The sequence below is a fragment of the Dryas octopetala genome, chromosome 4 (genome assembly GCF_963921425.1).
Source record: "Dryas octopetala chromosome 4, drDryOcto1.1, whole genome shotgun sequence".
In the NCBI taxonomy this organism is placed as follows: Eukaryota; Viridiplantae; Streptophyta; class Magnoliopsida; order Rosales; family Rosaceae; genus Dryas; species Dryas octopetala.
Genome location: NC_141369.1, coordinates 2,651,090 through 2,674,137, shown reverse-complemented (window position 1 = coordinate 2,674,137; position 23,048 = coordinate 2,651,090). Strand labels below are relative to the sequence as shown.

Genomic DNA, 23,048 nt, shown 5'->3' with positions numbered 1-23,048 from the left:
CTGTGGCACGGTATGACACTGAACCATATGATGGAGGCCAAAGTTATCAGCCAATTCTTTTAGAGCAACGGCTTTCCCGAGTTAGATTGATACGGTCAACAGCACTCCACCAGCAACTGAAGAATGATTTGGTCCAGCACCTTTGGACGCGAGAAGGAAGTTGTGGCCAAGCACGACGCCGGCGATGAACGCCAAAATGTTGAAGATGTCTCCAATACCATTGTGTGTTTGTGTTTGTGGCTGTCGTTTTGTATTTGTTTGTGTTTGTTTTTTGTTTTATTTGTTTATGTTTATTTGTGTTTGTTTGTTTTTGTCTTAAATTTTCTTGTTTTATGTTGGTGAAATGAAATAAAGATATTGTTTCTTGCTTTATGTTGGTCAAATGAAATAAAGGTATTAAAATAAAGGTATTGGTGGAGACAAAATATATATAGAATTTATATTTTAGGTAATAAAATTATAAATTCAAATATATTCAATATTGACCTTATATTAAAGATCTCTTTAAAATAAAACTAATGGTATAATTTTTATAAATATTAAAGCTATAAATTATAACTTAACTATAACTTAATCTAACTTAGGCTTAATTTAATTAGATACAATTACATTACTCTCACTCTCACTCTCAGCACTACTGTAGCTTCATCACTCTCACTCTCACTCTCACTCTCAGCACAAAAAATCACTTTTCAAGCCAAAAACTCACTTTTCAGGCCATATCTTACTATCATGCACTCTCACTCTCACCGCTGTGGATGGCCTAAGCAAGGGATTGGAAATGAAATAGGGCAACCTGACCCAATTCCACAAACTTCACAAACAAAGGACAAACCAAATTTACAAACACAATACAGGCAAAGGCCCAAAAAGAAACCACGAAGCAAACCCTAGACCTAAAGACCGAATCCACGCCGCCATCAAACAAACCAGAGAAGCTTGCCTTGGAACCACCACCACCAACAACACCGATAGTCACGTCGCCCCGAGAATATTATTGAGTGTTCTAAAATCACTCAACCATAAATTGGGCCAAAGGGTATTTTTGGATCTCGATTGGATGCAGGCCCCGAAGCAGGCCCAGCCTTGACTCGTAAAATGGGGTGGCAAATCTGTAATTGTGAAGAACATTGCGGACATTATATTACATTCCTTTACAAACCCTAAATATTCCTGCTGCTATATAACTCAACCACAAACGACTCTGCAGCCACCATCTCTTTTATTTCTTAGCAAAATTAGTTTTTTCTTCTTTTAATTTTGATTTCGTAAAATCTCGATGGTTTGTATTGTTGTGATTTTTGATTCTGCCGAATGAGAATCGGAATAGGCATCTAACTATGAACCTCTCTGCTCATCAATGGCATAGAGACTACGAAACGATGCGAAATCAAATCCCGAAGGGTTAGGAACTTCTGGACTGGCAGACTCTCATATCTCCAATGGGTTCTGGCTTTTTCTCGTAAGTTCCACATTTTCTCAGCTCCCAAACACGAACACCCACCAACCACTTGATGCTCGATGATGATTTCATTTGCTTTAACCACACCGAATCGAGACTTTGGGGGGTTGGGTTGGGCCCTCTCCTGAATTAATTCATAGATCAAAGGCGGTTGCTTCTTGTTCTTGGCTTTTCCTAATGACCCTTTTCTCTAAGAACAAAGGTTGATATGTTTTTATATGTCCCTCTGCTTTTAGGGAAGAGAAGAAGGGTTTGCCAATCATTTGAAGCTCATGACTTTTTTCTTTGATTAAATCGTGTGAGGGTCTGTCCGACTCCTTTTATGTTCTCTTGTGTTGAAAACCTTGGCCCTAATCTGAGAGCAATCACTCATTCTCTCTTTGCTTATTCTTTAATTTCTAATTAACAGGTGTTTCTCTTTAATCTATTTCTTATTGATTTGTGATGTGTGATTCCATATTCCACTTATTCGATTAGTGTTTAATTGTTTTACATGTCAATGAGGCATTCAACAATCTCGTAAGATTGAATTGAATTTGGGGAATGATGATGAGATTTAAACGATTTTACAGAGGCTTCTGCTCTGCTGAATATCTTTGCACGTCAGTCTGATCCCAATATTGTCATTGTTTAAAAAAATGTAATTTGTGAGGTTATTGGATGATTTGATACCCTCATAAACACAATGTGGATAGGAGTGTTTTAATATTTAGAGAATTTGGATAAATTTTTATTAAGTAGGTGTATGTGATTTTTCTGTAAAAGAAAATTTGTTCTCATAGTTTGTAGGGAATGGTTGTATGCAAATTTTTTTTTTTTCTTTGAGAGAAAATTGATGATAATTTAACTTTTTTTTAACACCTTGATAGTATGGAGATAAGTCTTAAATCGATATACCTAACTCTCATTGCTAGTTAATGACTGATTTTGTTACAAAAATTTACTTAAATAGGTTAGTTATCACCTTATTAATATTATGATTTGGGGTTAGCTATTCTATTACTAGAAATGACATGGCTTTTCTTAACATAGAGAGCATTATTAGAGTTGAGTTTTTAAAAAAACTAGCTAAAATAACTTATTAGCTATTTATAGCTAAAATTTGGTTATTAAGTAGCTGTTTTTAAAATATTATTCTAATAATATTCTTTACTTTAGTTGATATGAATATTCTATTTTTTTCTTCAAAAAAACATATTTACAAAGTAAATCTTAAGAACATCGCAAATGTGGGTGTCAGACTCAACCATTTGTAATGCCACAATGTTAATAGTACCAAATCGACACCATATTTCAATTATTGACATTGTCATTGTAAAGTGCTCAAATTGTACTCTGTCATGAGCTATGGTTTTTTTGATTATTTTGTACTATTCTCTTATAGATTAAAATTAATAAATTTTATTTTTTTTAAATTATTGCATTGCAAATATTTCTTGGATTTTGTAATTTTGATTTATTATTTAAATTTGAGTTTCATATTTTTCCTTTATTTTATTAAATTTCTTGCACCAAATTTTCTTTCAACTTAATTTTATTTCTACCTACTTTTCAATTAATTTTTCACCTAATTTTTTTCATTTAATTTTCTGTCTGCCTAATTTGTGGAAAGAAAGTTAGTGGAAAGTTAGGAGGAAGGAAATAAGGTGTAAAAAAATAGTTGGAAAAGAAAATACAATTAAGTTGAAATACAATGGTATAATTTTTAAATAATAAAATTAAGGCTCAATTACAAAATGCACCAACTATAAAGGTTTTTCAAATTAGTCTATTAACTTAACTATAAAATGTTTCAAATACATCCACCAACTATAAAAAACTCACAAGTTAACACTTACGTTAAAATTTTTATCCAAAAAACGGTTAAGTGTCACGTGGACAATGTTAACGTGACATTTGTTGTTGACATGATATGCTGGTAGAGGTTCAGATCTCTATAAAAAAAACTCACAAGTTAACACTTACGTTAAAATTTTTATCCAAAAAACGGTTAAGTGTCACGTGGACAATGTTAATGTGACATTTGTTGTTGACATGATATGCTGGTAGAGGTTCAGATCTCGTGTCCTCAATCCCCCCTTGTCCTTCTCTGTCCTCTATCTCAGATTTTTTTAAAAAATAATTTTTTTTTTAAGTAAAACAAGAATTAAGAAGGGGCCCTCAAAGTTTGAGAGAGGAGACAAGGAGGGACACGGGGAGAGGAGATCGGGAGGACAGAGGGGATCGGGAGGACAGATTGAGGATATGAGATCTTATTTTCTGGTAGGGTTGGACATTATTTTCTTCAAAAAAAAATATAAGGAATGTGGTTACATTGAGTTTTGAATTGTTTACCACCGAGTTGAAAAGTGCTCCACCACCTGAATTAACTTGACTTCTTATTCATTTAGTGACATCTAATATATTTATAAGGTTTTACTTACTTTACTCCAGCAAATATAAGTAGTTTTATACCTAACCTTTACTAGCTTTTTAGTTTCACTTTCCCAGTCTATCTTTCTCCTAATGCTCTCATAGTTTTTGAGTCCCCATTTTTTTAATATTTTATTTCATATATAGCATATATATATTTTTTTGGCCAATCATCTATAGCAAGATTATTCTTGCGTACTTATATTGGCCAATCATCTATACTTATATTTTGTCCAATCATTTATATTTTGACAAGGGTTAAGTAGAAAATTACTTATATTTGCGAGAATAGAGTAAGTGAAACCTTATAAATATATTATATGTCACTAAATGAATAAGTAGTGAAGTCAGTTTAGCTGGTGGAGCACTTTAGTTTCAACTTGGTGGTTAACAGTTCGAAAACTCGATATAGCCACATTTTTTTTTTTGACCCCTACTAGTATACAATGTCAACAATAAATGCCACGTCAACATTGTCTACATGGCGCTTAAACATTTTTTGGATGAAAATTTTAATAAAAATGTTAATTTGTAGGTTTTTGATAGTTGGTTAATATATTTGCGAGAATATAGTAAGTGAAACCTTATAAATATATTATATGTCACTAAATGAATAAATAGTGAAGTCAGTTTAGGTGGTGGAGCACTTTAGTTTCAACTTAGTGGTTAACAATTCGAAACTCGATAGCCACATTTTTTTTTTTACCCCTACTAATATACCATGTCAACAACAAATGCTACGTCAGCATTGTCCACGTGACCCTTAAACATTTTTTGGATGAAAATTTTAATAAAAATGTTAATTTGTAGGTTTTTGATAGTTGGTTGATATATTTAAAATGTTTTATAGTTAATGTACGAATTTGAAATACCCCCTATTAGTGGATGCATTTTGTAATTAAGCCTAAAATTAAACTTTTAAAAATAAGTATTACAAAATAATTAAAATTATATAGTTTTCACATTTTAACTTTGGAGATGGTCTAATACTATCTTCTCTTGCATTTAGCTATATTTGACTAATCTTTTGTCTTTTTTGCAATTGTTAGGGTTCAGTTTTAAAATGAATAGCTGAAATTTTAGTTGATCTATCTTTAAAATAGCTAAAGTTTAGTTACAAAGTATTTATTTTTAAAATTTATTCCAATAATTTTATATATTTAAACTAATTAAAATTGTATTTATTATAGCTGAAATGTTTTTACATTAATTTTCCTTTTTTACTTCCTTTTTCTAGTACTATGGGAAATTCACCAACTCTTGAAGGTTGCACTTAACAATAATGCTAAGGAGACTACATTCTGGGTACCACATGTGTATCACCTCTTTAATAGGGTTCTACATATATTAGTGGGTTTCAAGAGAGAGATGGTACACATGTGGTACCAAAATGTGATCTCTCTAGCATTGTTCCAAACTTTAATGTTTTGAAAAACACAAAAGTTAGAAGTTTTTAATTTTTTGAATTTATCCTTAATAAATTTCTTAAGAAATTACCACTGGCCTAAGAAAGTAAATCTGATTTTATTGTTAGCAAAATAACATATTATTAACCTAAAATTTATATATGGTAAAACATTAGTATGTGTTAATGGGATAATGAAGTTGGTTTGAAATTAAGCTGGCATGGCATGCATGATGGTGTAGATATGCAGCAAAACTACTTAAATTTACTGAATATATTTATTTATAGAATATAGTAGTTGCACACAAGGAGGAAAATTTTGTTTTTTTTGGAGAGGGGGAGATTTTATTCGAACTCCATAATTTTTTCGGTAATATTTTGGAAAATTTTTCCAAAATTTTGGGTGAAATTTCGCTGTCTTCTAACGTTCAAAGCCAGTTTTTTTTTTTTTTGGAGAGATTGTCGAATTTCCCCCAGCCCTCTTTTTCATTTTCAGAACATTTCCTAGCCATCCCCTCATCGTCGCCAGCTAGAGGAGGCAGATCGAAGAGAGTTAGAGGGTGAAGACTAAAGAGAAAGAAGAGAGAGAAGAGATCGGGGATGGAGAGGAGGAAGAGAAGGAGATCGAGGAAGAAGGAAGGGAGAGGGAGGAGATGGGTCTGCGTGGGTTAGGGCTGGGACCCTAGGAGAAAGAAATGAGAGGGGAAGAGGAAGAGAACACAAGAGGAAAAGGAAAAGAAAGAAAAAAAAAGGAAAAGGAAAAGGAAGGAAAGAAAAGAGAGAGTCATAGTCAAGGGAGGAAAAAGGAAGGAAAGAAGAAAAAAAAATAAAAAAGATTTAAAGTTGATTAGGTCCTAAATAATTCACTAAAATTAACTTCGAGGTCGGAAAAACGTTCTATAAAATCTTGTAAGCTCATTTCGATAAATCTTATTTTTTTATGACTTCAAATTCATTTATTGGCTTTCAAAATTCTTTAAAAAAATTTTAATATCTCTAAATTAACAAGATAATTATCAATAAATCATTATTTATTCCAAAATAAATTATAAACCAACTTTTTAGGATCTCACAATCTATTTAGATTGTGTTTTTTCATTGGATTAAGGGGTTTAGAAAATAAGAATACATGTTATTTTTTTATTTGTCCACATATGTTTAAAGGATAATTGGATTAAAAATGATTAAATATTCCTTAAAAAAAGGTTATTTTTATATAATTATTAATTAGTGACTCATTTTTTTAACAACATTTATCTTCAGTATATATTATATTCACTTTATATCACATGAAACTTACTATATAATTTGATTTCTTTAATATTTTTTTATCAATGTAGTACTTAATATGAATAAACATATAATCAAGTTTCATTCAAAATTTTCATATTTTAATAGCAATTTTCGTCGTTTTTGTCTAATTTTATTGAAATCGAAATTTTAATAGAAATTTCCGTAAAAATTTTTATCCAAATTTTCATCGAAAATTTTCTCCCGAAATTTTACCCCTTGGTTGCACGTTATGTAATTCCTTCCTAATGTTTTCTTTTTCTTTTAAACAATTTTGACCAGTAGTAAAAGAAAATTTTACTTCTGCCTTCTATATTCTTATGCTGCAAGTGTCATTTAACAGCTCATAAAACTAAATCATCAATACAATCAAAATTTTAATTTGATATTTCCATCCTTACCCTTGAAAAATTTTAATTTTAATTTTAATTTCATATTTCCATTCTTACCCTTGAAAAAGAAAAAACGTTTTAGTTATCCTTTAAAATATAAATTAGCTTGTTCCACAATCAATGTGCAACTCCTCTCCATAAAATTAAATTATTTTACTCCTCTTATCTGCACGGTTTTTTTTTTCTTTTCCAAATTCATATCACTTCCTTCAGGTTACCTTCGTTTTAAAATTGACTAATTAATTAAAAATAATAAATTAAAATAAAAATTAATTAATACGGGGTCTCACAATTGAACATTCTTTAAAAATCTATTAAAATCATAGTTAAATAAAAAAATAAAACTTAAATTTCTAGTAGAATTTAGTTCTGGTCGTTACATCGGATTTTGAGATTATATTGTGCGGTGGGTCTAACAGAGTGATTAGCTTTATATTAACTTGCTAGCTAATTAAATTTAGAGCATTATTGTATATATATATATATATATCTATATATATATGTGAAGGCCACTTTTTAATTATCACGTGCTAAAAATGTCAAAAATATTTATTTTAGGAGCTGAGGGTTAAAAAAGTTATTTGAAGATTAAAAGATGTTACTAAAAACCATTTGTAGCTTGAAGTAAGGTGTTTTGTGGTAGTAAAAGTTAATACTCTATTTTTTTCTACCCTATTTTCTTCCACCTTATTTCTTTCCACTTAATTTCTTTTCAACTAATTTATTTCTACTTAACTTTCTTTCCATAAATTAGGTGAAATGTATTAAGTACAAAGAAAATTAGGTAAAAAATTAAATAAAAAAATTAGGTAGAAATTGGGGTGAAGAATTGAAGATTGATATGACAATCCAAAATACCCGTGACAGGACTGCCCCCGGATTTCACCCTAAATCTCGGAGTGAGTTATGTGGGAATTTAAAATCAAGGAAAATCCTACCGAAAATTCGGCAGAACCTCCCCTGAAAATGAATTAATCCAAAATTTTATTAACCTGTAAAAACACTTCTAAGAACTTCAACCTCCTCTATCACAACCAAAAAAGGGTTTCAGACCCAACAATTTCAAGAAAACCATCTTAAAATTTAAGTGTGATTATTAGAGCCACTATTCTATTACAAGAAATTTTTTACAAAATTAAAATGGCGCTTACAAGGTCCGAGTAAGGAAGTGAATGTAAATGCCTCCACGTGATTGGCGCGACCACTTCTTGCCTGGGAAAAATTTAAAACAAAATAACAAAACGTGAGAGGAAACTCAGTGAGTAGACATAAACTAATTTAGTAGTATATAACCCTTCGTGAACGTATTTCCATACTTAAAACCCTTTTTACTTAAAAATCAGACTTAGTTTTGAAATCCCCCAGTTTTAAAAACAATTTACAACCCTTTCTAAAACACATCATGAACCTTTCAAGTGCATAGATTTAACTAACTCAAGTATACTAGAGGCTTCAAAATTTCCCACAAAATATGTTAGGTAGCAATATTAATTAAAACTTCAATAAGAACACTAATAGTCGAATAATTGAATCTCACAATTTGAAACTCAATTAAGGTAAGATCTTAAGGACTCATAACAACCCAGGGAACTACTAGTCATACGTGCACGCAGAGCTTGTGATGCTGGTCATACACTGCCGATTAGGCAAGTGCAGAGCAGAATGTAATGCTGGTCATACGTACACGCAGAGCTTATAATGCTAGTCATACACCGCTGAGTTATTTCAAGGCGAGTGCAGAGCAATATGTCATGCTGGTCATACACCGCCGACTAGGCTAGTGCAGAGCAATATATAATGCTGGTCATACACCGCCAACTAGGTCAGTGTAGAGCAAATGCTGGTCATACACCGCCGAGTCATCTCTAGGCGAGTGCAGAGCAAATCTATACCTGCTGAGGGGGTACTAATAGGACGATTTAAAACTACTCATTTTAATATCGAAAACATTCGTGCCCAAACAAGATTTTTGACCGTTCAAAAATCACCTCGTTTCAAACATATCTCAATAATAAAATATCTTATAAATCTATATAATTTCTGTTAAATGGAACAAATCCGTAATATCATATTGAACTGAGTCTTTCCGTGATCTTCCATTTGCAACATATTTGACAAAAGTAAAAATGTATATATAAACATCATTGTCCAGTTAAATTCATAAAACTCGTAACTCCAATCAAACCATGTCCAAAGATACTTAAACCATTGAAATTCACCACATAATTTCATAAAGAAAATGTCTAACTCTCAATCAATATTTCTAAGCCAAGACTCATGATAACCGAATTAAATAATAAAATCATAATTTAAGAAAACACTTCCAAGACAAAAATCCAATTCAACTTCTATTATTTCTCAAACAAATTCAAATAACCAAATGATTAAAACATGAATTTTAGAAGAGTATTCGTAAAATAAAGTCCACTCACAGCAAGAATTCTAGCTTCGATCCTTAGCCGGATCGTCTCGAGCCACAATCGTCTCGCCAGAAATAGAGGTGAAAGGAGGTTGGAAGTGGTTGGAATCCGGCGAGAAAAATCAGCGATGGCTAGCTTCTAGTCGCGATTTCGCGTCGCTACACTGGCTGGTCGGCGAGAGGAGGGGCCTACACGGTTTGGCTCCGGCGAGAGGAGCTTGCCGGCGATCTGGGTTGGTCTGGGTTGGCCGGCGGCGTGAGTTCTTGAGGGTGGCTGATGTGTGCGCAGGGGGAGGGTGCGAGGAAGAAGAGAGAAAGAGGGAGTGCGGGAGAGAGAAGAGTCTGGAGAGAGAGAGAGAGTGTGTGGGCTGGTTTTTAATTTAAAATGCTTGGGTTTCAAATTACAAAGATGCCCCTTCTAGAAAAATATCTATTCTTCTTTCCACGAAACTCCAATTTAGGATCCGTTTTCGCCTACGCGTTTTTACGTTTAAACTCTATTTAACCATGTAAATTTCAAAATTTTAAAAGATACCTCTCAATTAATTCCCATTAGAAACCCAATTTTTCTCTTGAGGGCATAACATCAATGTTCTTAAATAATTTACCAACCATGGTTATGAGGTCCGAAAATTGTTCCGTAACTCCCATGAGCTTCACTCGTCTTGCACCATTTTTCTAATGGCTTGAAATTTAAACTTTGAGTTCCCAAACTTTATTCACTTTAATTTAGTTACTCCTAAATAAATCTCCAAACATTCATATTTGTCTCCAAATTTTCTGGTTTCCACAACTTAACTTTCCTTTGTCTCCCTTTTTTTTTTTTTTTTAAGTCCACAACAAATAAAAATTTAAAATCCTAGTGAAAATTTGGGTCGGGCTGTTACAACCTGAAGGTATAAAACATTTCATGCATTTCACGAAATCAATTTTAAGTTTGGTTGTCAAGTTCTCACTGATTATAAAGACATTTTTCATCACACCTTCACTACACATGCATTTTCATCAATTAAATGAAGTTACATGTTTGGTACATGTTTTGGTTGTCTCTTTTGGAAATTTTGCAAAATGAGGAATTTGTTGATTTACAGCTCCACATTCTTATCTATAACTGTATTAGGAATCTTTTATGGGACACCAAGAATATGTCTTCAATTTGTCTTTTGCGGAGAGCCATTGGTTGGCTTCCAGGTGGCACGAGCAGGTAAGCATGTTGGTGTCGTGGGTATAGGTTTGAATCAGCCTCTTTTCTTTGTTGTAGATGAGCATTATTTTGGGGTGTGCATGCTCTTGAGATTTTTGGGGTCATTGGTGAGAGCTCATCTTTTCAAGTAAGAAAATTGTTTTGAATTTCAAAAACTAAAATTATTTTCTTAACTTGTTTTCGATTTTCTAAAATCTGAATGTGTTTAGTGAGTTCTTGAAGTTTTCACAAATTTATAAACACTCTCATTTAGGTTTTAGATTTAGGATTCTCCATTAGCTTTTTCATGTATTTAGCTTGAGGAGGTTGATTTTTATAGAATCCAAATATGAATTTCATGTTTATACATTGAAGAATCCGCTGTGCTTGGTGTGAATCGATGCCATGAGTTGATGAGCTTGGAAATTGAGCTGCCTACTTCATGATTGACTGATTGCCTAGCTTATCGAAGTTGCACAAAGGGTTAAGAAGCTGCCACTTAGTTTAGGACTTAGTGATTGAGCTTGTATGTTGTATGCTGCCTTTGTATTGAACCTCCTACATAGTGAATTACCCGGTTAGCTGAAAAAGACCCTCAGTTTTTACCTTTTGTAGTTTTTTTGGGTGAACATTTTATGTGCTTTCTTCTCCATTCTGTGTCATGATGTTTATTGGCATATTTGATATTTAAACACGAATCTGCTTTGAACATTTATGCTTGATGTTGTTATATGTTATATTGAACTATCAAGTTAATCACACACTACTGTAGTTGTGGATAATACGAGGATGCCTATTAGGGCTGGGTTTTTTTACAGATTTACTGAAAAATATCGTTGCCGTATCAGTACCATACCGATCGGTATGGTATTTTTTTTTTTAATTTTCGGTATCGGAGTAAATACTGTACCGTATCGACTAAAAACGGAATCAAAACAGTATTGATATACTCATATGACGGTATACCGATCCGTACCGATACCTCTTCTTCTTCTCTTATTTTCTTCTTCTTCTTCTTCTTCTCTGGTTTCAGATTTGCAGAAACCTTCTTCTATTTTTGATCTGGTTTGTGGGTCTTATTTTTTTTTTTTTTTACCATTTGTCTTCTCAGACTTTTAACACCATCTCAGACCCCTGCCTTATCTTTATTGAACCCTCTATCTTATCTTCAAGATTTCAAGATTTTTTTGTTGGCATTTCAATTAAAATCGTAATTGAACCCTTCTTGAATCTTAGATTAGAAAAAATCAAAAACCAAAAGAAGAGAAAAGAAATACCTGAGTCAGTGAGTAAGGCACTGAGGCTGTGAGGCTTAGAAGAAGAAGATGATCCCAAGAACAGCCACAAGAAGCTCAGAAATGGAGATGAAGCTTGAAACTGGAAGAGGAAGAGGAAGAATTGAAGAGATCTAGAGAAACCTACAAGAGCGAAGAATGAAAACTGAGAAGTAGAAGTGAAGAGTGAGAGAGAGAGGATTACACGTTCAAGTGTTGGTGGTTTGGGTGGGCTGAAGGTTGGGCTTTTGGGCCTATAGAATAAAAATATGGAAGCTCATATTTCATTGACCTTGAATTTAGAAAAACAGAAGCCATAACTCACAATCATAGTGGAAGACTGGAAGTCAGTCGCTACCCCAACAACACAGACATATGGAGACGAGTTTCATACCTCTAGTCTCCGCCTGTTTTCTTCTGGCCTCGTCCTTCACCTCTGTTCACTCACTCTCTGAGCCACACCTTCTCGGAGTTCACCCTCTGCTCCTAACACCTCTTTGTCTTATCTCTCTCCCTCTCTCTGTCTTCTCAGACTCCTAACACCATCTCAGACCCCTGCCACCACCACGAACTCCACCAGAAACCATCGTCGCCTCCCTCTCTCCCTCTTATCTCTCCCCATCTCTCTGTCTTATCTCTCCTCCTCTCTCTGATTTCTTTAATTTGGTTGTTGGTGTTGTTTTCGGCAGGCTCAATACCATTCCGACGCCGCCACTCTCCGACCGATACCGAAGTGAACCGTTACCGCCTACCGTCGGTACGGTATTGGAACCAAAAACCTCATCTTGACCCCAATCGGTCGGAATTCGGTATGGGTGTTTCGGTACGGTAATCGTACCGAACCCACCCCTAATCTGAATGTGTTTAGTGAGTTCTTGAAGTTTTCACAAATTTATAAACACTCTCATTTAGGTTTTAGATTTAGGATTCTCCATTAGCTTTTTCATGTATTTAGCTTGAGGAGGTTGATTTTTATAGAATCCAAATCTGCATTTCATGTTTAAACATTGAAGAATCCGTTGTGCTTGGTGTGAATCGATGCCATGAATTGATGAGCTTGGAAATTGAGCTGCCTACTTCATGATTTACTGATTGCCTAGCTTATTGAAGTTGCACAAAGGGTTAAGAAGCTGCCACTTAGTTTAGGACTTCGTGATTGAGCTTGTATGTTGTATGCTACCTTTGTATTGAACCTCTTGCATAGTGAATTGCCCGGTTAGCTGAAAAAGACCCTTAGTTTTTACCTTTTGTAGTTTTTTTAGGTGAACATTTTATGTGCTTTCTTCTCCATTCTGTGTCATGATGTTTATTGACATATTTGATATTTAAACACGAATCTGCTTTGAAAATTTATGCTTGATGTTGTTATATGTTATATTGAACTATCCAGTTAATCGATCACACACCACTGTAGTTGTGGATAATACGAGGATGCCTATTGTGATGAGTCCTCTGAATGTATAGGTTGTCACTTAATCCTTGTGTGTGTTTGATTTGTGTTGGCTACAAATTTGTGTTGTGTTTTTCAAGTGTCAATCTGTAGCTTCAAATTTAAGTCTGTTTGATTAGTCCCTGAGTCATCACATAAACAAAAATTGGGGTTCGATTACTGGTTGTAGTTTTAATCAAGTTAATTAGGTAGTTAAATCACCTAATACAAACCTTTAAAGTGGAAACAAAATTAGATAGAAACAAGGAGTTAATAGAAATTTTCGTTTTTTTTTTTGCTATGAAAATTTTAACACCATACCAACTCGTTCTTAGTCAAATTTCGATGATTTTGCCGAAATTTGGGTATTTTTGGAAATTCCTAAAATTTCTGCAAAAGTTTCGGCTGGTGGGATTTATGGGTTTTGGGGGGAGCTGAGGTCATGATGGGAGGAAGAAAGGAGGGGCTGGGTTTTCGATGGTTTCGACGGTAGGTGGTGAGATGAAGGAGAAAGATAGGAAGGAGAAAGAGATGAGGTGGGCTGTGGTCGGCGCTGGTGAGCTGGGCATAGAGATGCCGAGAGAGAGAGAGAGAAGCACAAGGATGGACTAAAAAGAAAAGAGAGAAAGGAGAAGAAGAAAAAAAAGGAGTGAAGTCGGGGAGAGAGAAAAATAGAGTGACCAAAAAGGGAGGAGAGAGAAGAGAGATAATGAGTGTGTCAGGGGGTTGCATGAATGTGAATGAGGAGAGAGAAATGAAGATAAAAATGTGATTTTGGATTTTTAAAACTCATGTTTGCAAATTTACCAAAATGCCCATCGCTTCACATGCTTGTATCTCTCAAACTGTACCTCTGATCGATGTACATTTTGCGCCCACGTATTCGTGTGTTCGAGACCTTTCCAACAAGCTACAAATCGAAGTAAAAAGATCAATAGTTCAAAAAGTCAAAGAATGGGTCAAACTAATTTTAAACAAAGATTATAAAATTAACCCAAAACATTTTATTTTTCAAATAAATTTTCAAAATATTTAAAATACTTTTTAAAATAAAACTTGAAATAATAAAACTTAAATAAAGCAAGTAAATGGGCTAAAAATTACGGATGTTAACTTATCTCAATCCATCAAATCAATCCAGAAAAAGTAGCCGTTTAAGACATTTGATTACCCAGAACCGCCTCTTCGAGTGTCCAGAATTTCCTCTATAAATCCCCCATTCCTCATATTCCCATTTTTACGCTTTCAAGTTTTCAAACTCTCAAGTCTAAAAGCTTCTACCTTTTTGAACTTTCATAATCCCTTTGTGTTCTTCATCTTTCAAAGCAAAACTTTCATCTCTTCATCCAATTTCTTATGTTCAGATGGCTCAGGTTAGGGAGATTGTTACTTCAAAGAAGATGGGCGAAGAAGCCAAGGCTTTCAACGATGCGATTGCCCCTTTACTCTTTCGCGAGGCATTGGTTTAAGCTGAGAGTGAAGTGGTTTCATTCTCTGACATTGGTTTCGTGAGGGAACCTGGTTTTATGGTAACCTTGGGTCCTTACTTTAGGAAGAAAATGCCCATTCTTGTGGAAGAAACCATGAATACCTAGTTTGTGGATCATTCCACATTTTATCATGGCGGGCTTTGGGGAACCTGGGTATCACGAAAACTTCAAACTGTGTGGCCTACCTCTGTCCCAAATTCTGAGTGGCTTCATTGGTACAAACGAGTTGAAGCTGAGAAGTCAATAGTATGGGAAGCTCTTGGTATCAGGGATGTCATTGCTTTGTCAACCAAGGCTTTGACCTTTGATCGTCCACTTCTTGCACCGGCTCTGTGTTTCTAGTCTTCGACCATGAATGCTTTGTATCTCCCCTATGGGTGACTCACCCCCACTGTTTTAGACATGGCTGCTATCTTTGGTTTCAGACCACATGACGAGTTTGTATCTCCGTTCTTTGAGGAGGAGCTCGACAAGAATGAGCATGTCAAGGTGAATTGGTGACATTTATTTATAAGGGACGTCAAGACTTCTTGCACAGTTACCAGCTATGAAACGTTCACCAAGCACTAAAACCGAAGGACTGGACTAGTGACTGACCATGAGCATTCAACCTTCCTATCCTATTGGCTGAGTAAGTATGTCTTTTGTGCAAAAAGCAATAAAGTTGTGCAGGAATTCGCTTGTATGGCCGATGCCTTAGCATCAGGCCGAGCGCTCGCTTTAGGGCCCTTTGTGCTGGCGAATCTTTATCGGTGCCTGTGTGACATAACGGTCAGGTGAATGGATCCAAATGGAAGTGGTCCATTGTGGATGTTTCAGATTTGGTTGCAAGCATACTTCCCTCAATTTCACACAAAGCCAAGTGTTGAATTCCCAAGCGAGGAGGTGATTGCCAACTTTAGCATCCCCTTATCTTTGAGGTCTCACACGGTGGATGAGTGTCTCTGAAACCCTAGGCAACCTTCCTTTTGATTATTGACACGTGTATGGTCTTGAACAACCTAGGATTCTGATGCTTATCCTCTTTGACAGCTACTACCCAGCTTTTGATAGCCTTTTAAACTCACGTGTCACTACTCTAATGGTCTCAACCCATAAAATTCTTGGCTTGGTGTAGCCGAGAAGACATTCTTTATTCACTAAGGACATCTTAAGTGGACCTTGAAGTTGGGCCTTGGACCTGGGCTTGCATCATATTCTTGGGCCTCTTGAAAATTATGGTACAAACAGTCCCCTTTAGAACTTTGGGTTGTCAAATAGTCATACAAACTTTATATATGTTGTAATTGATCATATGATAAAGAACTGCAGGTTCTTATGATGAGGATCAAGGAACTTTAAGTCCTTAATTAAAAGTCATGCAACCTCAGGTTTCCTCTTCTTATTGTATACGCATTGAGGAATTTCAGGCTTTCCCTTTATTGTATATGAATTAAGAATTTTTTTGCCCTCAATTGATTTTAGCACAAATAAGGATCTTTGGGACAATAATCGATTGTAAGTAAAGATCTTCGTGCAATTTTAGATAAACATGTAAACTATGCATAGTACATAAAGCTATAAAAAGTGGCATCCTTAAAACTACACAGCGAGTAAGTAAAAGTTTTCCATAAATCCCTATAGATAAAAAAACATAACAATGAAGCATTTGGGGTTAGCCATAGTAATGAGGGTGGGTGGGTAAGGGTTAGGATTAGGCTAGATCCAAGATTCGATTCCCTCCAATGTAACAACAAGGAAAAAACCGTCTTTTTTCATTAATTTGTTCTCCAATTAACAACCTTTTTTACATTTCATTGTAATAGTTTAGTCCGTAATCATTTGCGTAATCATTGTAATAGTTTAGTCCATTTAAAATATTATTTTTCGTCATATATATTTAATTTTGGTTTAACTTTGCTAGGCCCTGTATATTGCTTAGTCTCTCCCTATTGTATTGCTTTCCCATTTAATAATATGATTTTCATTTGATATTGACGTACGATTGGTGTAAGTTTACAATTCAAGTTTACTTTTATTGTTGCCTGCTTTATTTTTCACAACTAAGGCTTCACTTGTAAGTACAAGTTCATTCACACCATTACCATTAGACCAATTTCACTTTGGTATTCAAAATCTGACTCAAAAGTACAAATTCCTTGTTTACAAGACATGAAAATGAACTTCGACCAAGAATAAGTCTCTAGTTCGGCCCAACAAGCTAATTTAGGCTGTGTAGTGGCACGCTTGCAACTCAATATATACACCTTGCAAAGGACTACAATGCTCTGTCCTTATCTTCGCGCGTGTGATTTTCAGCTAACATAAGTTCTTTTACATTAGTGCGCCGATTTTTTTTATGACCTGGGGAGGGGAGAATCGAAATTGTCTCACTTCCAACATTGGAGAAACAAATACCACTAAACTAACAACTAGTTGATATACATTAGTATACCAATTTATTAACCCTAATTGCATGATCGAATCCCTTATTCGTCATTATATTAATGTGGTCTACAATGACTTACCAGTAATATATATATGCTTCATCATCAGGTAGGTGTGAAATTAGGGTGAAAGTGTGGGTGCAAGGGAAGGAGACTTTGAGAAGAGTCTCAAGAAGAGTTTGTCAGCAAGAACTGCATTTGCTGCATCAGAGGGATGGAATGCATCCCATAATACATAGTCTTTGCGATTTTTGCATAATTTTGAATTGGGCAAGCATAGCCCTCCAATGTTTGTGTCCACATTGCAACATGAGGTATTCGAAACCTTAAAACCTGAAACACAACAAAGTTAAATCTCTAATTACTAACTGTTACATATATTGTTTTACGTAACTTGTCGTCCAATCTAATCTACAATTGCATGAGTTTCCCATAGGTTACCAGCTACGGTCGTTAAGGGCATATATGTAAGTTGTGCTTTAGCCTTAAAATCACTTTCAAATACTTCAAATTGCTCTTGGTAGTATTTGACAAATAGTTAAAATTGTTGTGTTTTTTTTTTGTTATATATTAACCATTTTTAGTGTTTTTAAGTCCTCTTAAAGAAACACTTTCAAATACATTTACGGAAATCACAGTGTTTAAATAAATAAATAAAAAATTGTGTACTTCTAAATAAAGTGCTATCAACAAAAGTGAATTAAACACTTCTTACAAATGCACACTACATGTTTGGTAGCGCTACTAGAAATGCTAAAATTGATTATTTGGCAAAACCAGTTGTTAATATATAGTGTCTAATTTGGTTTATAAATCACTTGATAGATGCTTAATCTATGTGAATATTTATTAAATATTAAATATTTATAATATTTATAAAACACTTAAAGAAAACACTTGAATATTTATTAAAAAAATTTATGTGATGCCCATAAAATATGTCTCCAAACTAATCTACAGTTGAATGATCGAGTTTAGTAATTACCATAGGCAGTGGGGTTGTTGATTAAGTCGAAAACATCTGGATACGTATCTGCAAATGACAGTGTTGCATTTGGGAGGCGCCGGTTAAGAGAGGCAATGAGCTTTTGTACTCTGGAGTTGAATTCCAGCACCCACTCATTCACTCGCTTCAAGCATTGGCCTTTCTTTGATTTCACCCTCTGTGAAGGAATGCAGCCAAGGGGACCAAGACCATGGAAGATCATCTTTCTAGCACCCAGTTGGTAGAGACTCTAACACAAGCAATTCAAATACACACTGCACGTCAAAATTGATTTTCGAAATTGATACACAATTAATGATATTAATGCATGAAAGGGGATGAGAAAAATTAACTTGGGTGGGACAATCATCTCATGTCATCATGCTTGAAGTGGTGAGTCTAGTCACACATGAAAAGCCATGTGTTAAATGTTTTTCATTCTCAATACACACCATGTATTAGGAATGAAAAATAAGAATTGATAATAAGAAGAAGAGGAAGGAGGAGGAGGAGGAGGAGAAGGTGGTGGGGCGTGGGTGGGTGGGTGGGTGGGTGGGTGGGGGCAGAGAGGAAATGATGATGAAAAGACAAAATTACCCCTTAGAATATCCATTTGGGACATAACCCAAAGTTACTAAATTTGAAAAAAAAAATCCTAAAATATTAATGCACGACTTTTTATGAGCAATTAGGTCCACTATGTTAGTATTATATTGTAATATATCCGTCCCACTCAAGTTTTTTTTTTTTTTTTTCTCGAAAGAGGATTGTAGAGAATTTGTCACCGTAAGTTGGTGGTCTAAAGTACTGATTAATAGCTCCACAAATTCGTCATAAGTGTACTGCTGACCATCTGCTAAAAAGGGTTGCAAGAAATTGTTGACATAGTCATTGCTGCCTGAAAAATGAAAAGAGAAAGAAAAATGCTACATTGAGTACCAACATCCCATGAAAAAAATGAGTTCTAATTCATCTAAAAGAAATTTCATTTGCGCATGCATTGATAGAGTACCAATTCCAATGAAGTACATAGCTTCAGCGCAAAGCTTGATTGCAGCCTCTGGCCCAATCTTAGCCTTGATGGCTTCCTTTGTCTTGTTGAAGCTCTGTATTTGATCATCAAAAGACAATCTCTGAATCTGTGTGAAAAGGAAATAGAAGCAAAGTTAAATGTACGAACTATATAGGTATATATATATATATATAGTCTTCTAAAGAGAATGTCCACACTTATTTTTTATGCGGAAGCGTATAGAATGACATAATTCTATACCAGATATACGCATCGGCAAAAAAAAAAAAAAAAAATGAGCGCAGATCATCCACACCTGAGAAAAATCCTATATATATATAGTAAGTCAATTTCTGTCTAACTATGTAGTCTATATTCGCAGTTTGGCTAGACTGTCTTGGTAAGAGACATTACTCATGTATAGTACCTTAGATTATGGAATAAATATATGTAGTGAACATAAATAGTATTTTGAAAGAAATTTGATTATTACAAAGTAGAGTCCAGTGTCATTGAGTATTCCTGCTCCACCAGATGCATAATTAACCCCTTTAAGAAGTGCATCATCATTTTGTGACAAGGAAAGATAAGGTGGTGGTGATGGAATCCCAATCTTTGCAGCTGCAAATTCCAAAACAAAGAAAGGAAAAGAGAAACAGAAACAGAAACAATACAAAATTAAAAAAACATATTAATTATATATGAATTCTGGAAAATCAAATTTCGATCTGCAAAATAAAGGAACAGAAAATTATTATCCAAAAGTTGAGAATACGTACATATTATGTCGCCAATGGTCCTTCCATTAGTGAACCTGCCGGTAGCTTGACCGCCTTCATAATCGACCCCATACCAAGGATAGTTTGACTTTGCAAGAGAGTACTGCAGATAATTGTTGTTTCCTACTTCTGTCAAGGAGTCACCAAACACAAATGTCACTGTGGATGCAGCTGAAGCCATGGCTGACATGGTTGTGAAAATTGTGGTAGTGGTGGTGGCTAATAAAGCCATCCCCAATATTGCTTCCATCTTTCAATAATCTCACTTGTTTGTAAAATAATTAAATGGCAGTTAGGGACAAGAATTTATAGTATCTTCAGAGGCACTATGTGCGTGCCATTTTAATTTAGTGATGTCTAAGTCCCCAAGTTTCACATGTTAGGTGATTATATTCAAAACCATGGGAAATACTTGTAGTGTGAGCTTAATATATAGCACGTGAACATTTCACATTCAGAATATTAAGTATTGTGTTACAATATATAATATAATGAGTTTTTTTTCATCCAAATAATAAGTATTGTGTACGAATATCAAAAATAACAATAATCCACGTTTTAGGCTCAATCTTGGGCCACATATGTTCCACGTCATCCAGTATATTTGGCTCACATATATTTGGCTCAAGTTATTGTACACGTGAGAGAGTGTGTTGAGTAATATATCACTTTGGAACCTTATTGACGATATATAATATTTTGAACACATCTTCACTTGTAGTTAATTAATTTTAAATTATATGCTCTAACTTCAAAATTAATTAATTTGGAATCTGCAAATTTTGTAAGATTTGGTGGTTGGTAAAATCTCAAGGAGTTGGCCAACTCACCTCCTTTTAAGTCAGCATAATTTGATTTGTTAGGTGTTTCCCTCTCGGGGTGGCTGTGAATATAAGCCCAATTGCAACCGACTCTTTGCTCAACGTTCCTGTGAAGACACAGTCTTGTAACAAAAGCATGCACAAGGGTTTCAAAGTTCACTTGCTCTGCTTTGAGTTTTCATATTTGGCTGCCTACTACAGGTTAATTGGCTGCCAAGTAAACTGACCAGATTGTGAAATTAAAGCTTTACTAACCATTTTGGGTATCATCTATGTAATAAAGAGGTGAGACCTACTTTTGTAAATGAGTTTTTTTTTTTTTTTTTTTTTTTTTTTTAAAGTATGAGTAAACCTACTTTCTTGCTTCACCACCTGTCATGCATAATGATATTGTCTCAGCTATAGCTCTATTTAACAACCGTGTGTTTCATTCCAAGGCTAAACACACAAAGATTGATTATCATTTTGTGAAGGAGATCGAGAGTCAATCGAGGTGATTTGAAGCTCGGATTCATTCCTAGCTCTATGCAGTTGGGTGATATTCTCACCAAAGCTCTTAATTCTCCTAAGCTTCGATTTCTCAGGTCCAATCTCATGCTTAAGCATGAGCTTGAGGGGGGATGTTGGTATATTATCAGATATCTTTGGTCAAAGATTTAGTTATACAGTTAGTACAACTGTATAACTGTATCTTGAGGGGGCATGAGCTAGCCGCCGTAATCAGTTAGCAGACTGTTTGGATGTATAGCTACGTTCTCTACGTACTCTTTATCTTCTCATTTTCTGCACAACTCCATGAGTGTTAAGAGTTTGGACAGAGAACAAAGCTACAAGATGGATTAAGAGTCATTTAGATATACCTTTATTTTCAATACTCAATTTTAGAGTAGGCCCAGTAGGTAAATAAATGTGTGTGGGTTTTTTTTTTTTCCACGTCAGATAATGGTTTAGGCATAAATTTGTGGATATTTACAAAAGATATCATTGCTTCAATTTGAACAATATTAATTACTCTAAGGTACCTTTTACTTATTGTTTTTACTCTCTAGTGCACCAATTAGTTTTTTTTAATAACAAGGTAAGTTGCAGCTAGCTGGCTTATCTTGAAATCTGGTCAATTGCCATTTTATTTCCTTTTTGTCTTTCTCTTTCTTCTCTCTTCACGTTCATCTTCTCTCTTTATGCATTTATGCCATTTTAAGTCAAACTGCAGTTTTTTGCATTTTTCTGCAGTTTCTAGAACTGCAGTTTTCTGCAATTTCTGAAACTGCAAGTGAACTGAAACTGCATAAAAAACTGTAGTTTATGCAGTTTACAGTGAACTGACTGCAGTTTCTGGAATTACAAGTGAACTTTCTGCAGTTTCTGAAACTGCATAAAAAACTGCAGTTTATGCAGTTTACAGTGAACTGAAACTGCAGTTTCTGGAATTACAAGTGAACTTTCTGCAGTTTCTGAAACTGCAAGTGAACTGAAACTGCAGTTTATGGAACTGTAAATGAACTGAAACTGCAGAAACTGCAATTTATTAGAGTTGAAACTGCAGTTTATTGGAGTTGCTGACTTGCAGTTTCAGTTTATTAGTGTTTTGGCATGTTGCAGCTGGTGAGGACACGGCAGGTATTTTTAATTTTTGTTATCCCTATTTTCGTCAAAACAATGCGCTGGCAGATGAGCTTTACTGTAGCGCGGGGATCCAGTGGATGTGGTGTCCGCAAAGGAATAATAGAATTGTGATAGTTGGCCCGCAAAGAAAGAAAGGGGCTCTGGGTAGTTTTGGTTAATAAATTTAGGTGCTAATACCTGTATGTTAATGGAACCTTTAAAGATCTATGATTTGATATATTTATTACTCCTAATTTTGAATGTTTTTATTGATGAAATTTTATGATTCATGCATCCAATTCAAAAAACATTTGTTACCAATTCACATCAACATATAAACACTTAAATACAAAAAATTAAACACCCAATATACATATAATATACCTATAATATAGATTTAAAATATGAACACAGTAAGCCTCCACTTTGGGTTAAAAAAAAATATATCTAATAAAAATATAACAAAGCCATCACAATACAAATACCAATACCTTGGACTCGATTAGGTACATAAACAGGAGAAGAAAAAAAAAAGATACCTATCACTCAGGTCAAGAAGAAGATACCTATCTTCCCAAATCCAACCTCCTTTTCATCACCTCTTACTTAGGAAGAAAAATGTGGAAGAAAAATAACACCAACAATCATGGAGAGCTTGGTGTTG

The 23,048-nt window shown here is 34.5% G+C and overlaps 1 protein-coding gene, 1 long non-coding RNA gene and 1 other non-coding gene across 3 annotated transcripts; 2 read left to right on the top strand and 1 right to left on the bottom strand.

The window, feature by feature from the left end:
• The first annotated feature begins 1,223 nt into the window (after positions 1-1,223).
• On the top strand, positions 1,224-2,322 carry LOC147286168 (uncharacterized). The gene is made up of 2 exons (XR_015121672.1): positions 1,224-1,462; positions 1,940-2,322. It is a non-coding gene; the product is annotated as an uncharacterized LOC147286168 (long non-coding RNA).
• Positions 1,998-2,081, top strand: LOC147286169 (small nucleolar RNA Z122). Its single transcript, XR_015122182.1, has one exon. It is a non-coding gene; the product is annotated as a small nucleolar RNA Z122 (small nucleolar RNA).
• Positions 2,323-17,297: 14,975 nt separating the features above from the next.
• Positions 17,298-20,208, bottom strand: LOC147286167 (SGNH hydrolase-type esterase superfamily protein). Its single transcript, XM_086239343.1, has 6 exons — positions 19,959-20,208; positions 19,673-19,800; positions 19,180-19,306; positions 18,953-19,065; positions 18,168-18,417; positions 17,298-17,515 (listed from the first exon to the last, which is right to left on the bottom strand). Exons 1-6 carry the CDS (start codon positions 20,206-20,208, stop codon positions 17,304-17,306), a joined length of 1,080 nt encoding a protein of 359 aa, XP_086095469.1. The 3' UTR covers positions 17,298-17,303.
• Positions 20,209-23,048: the final 2,840 nt, after the last annotated feature.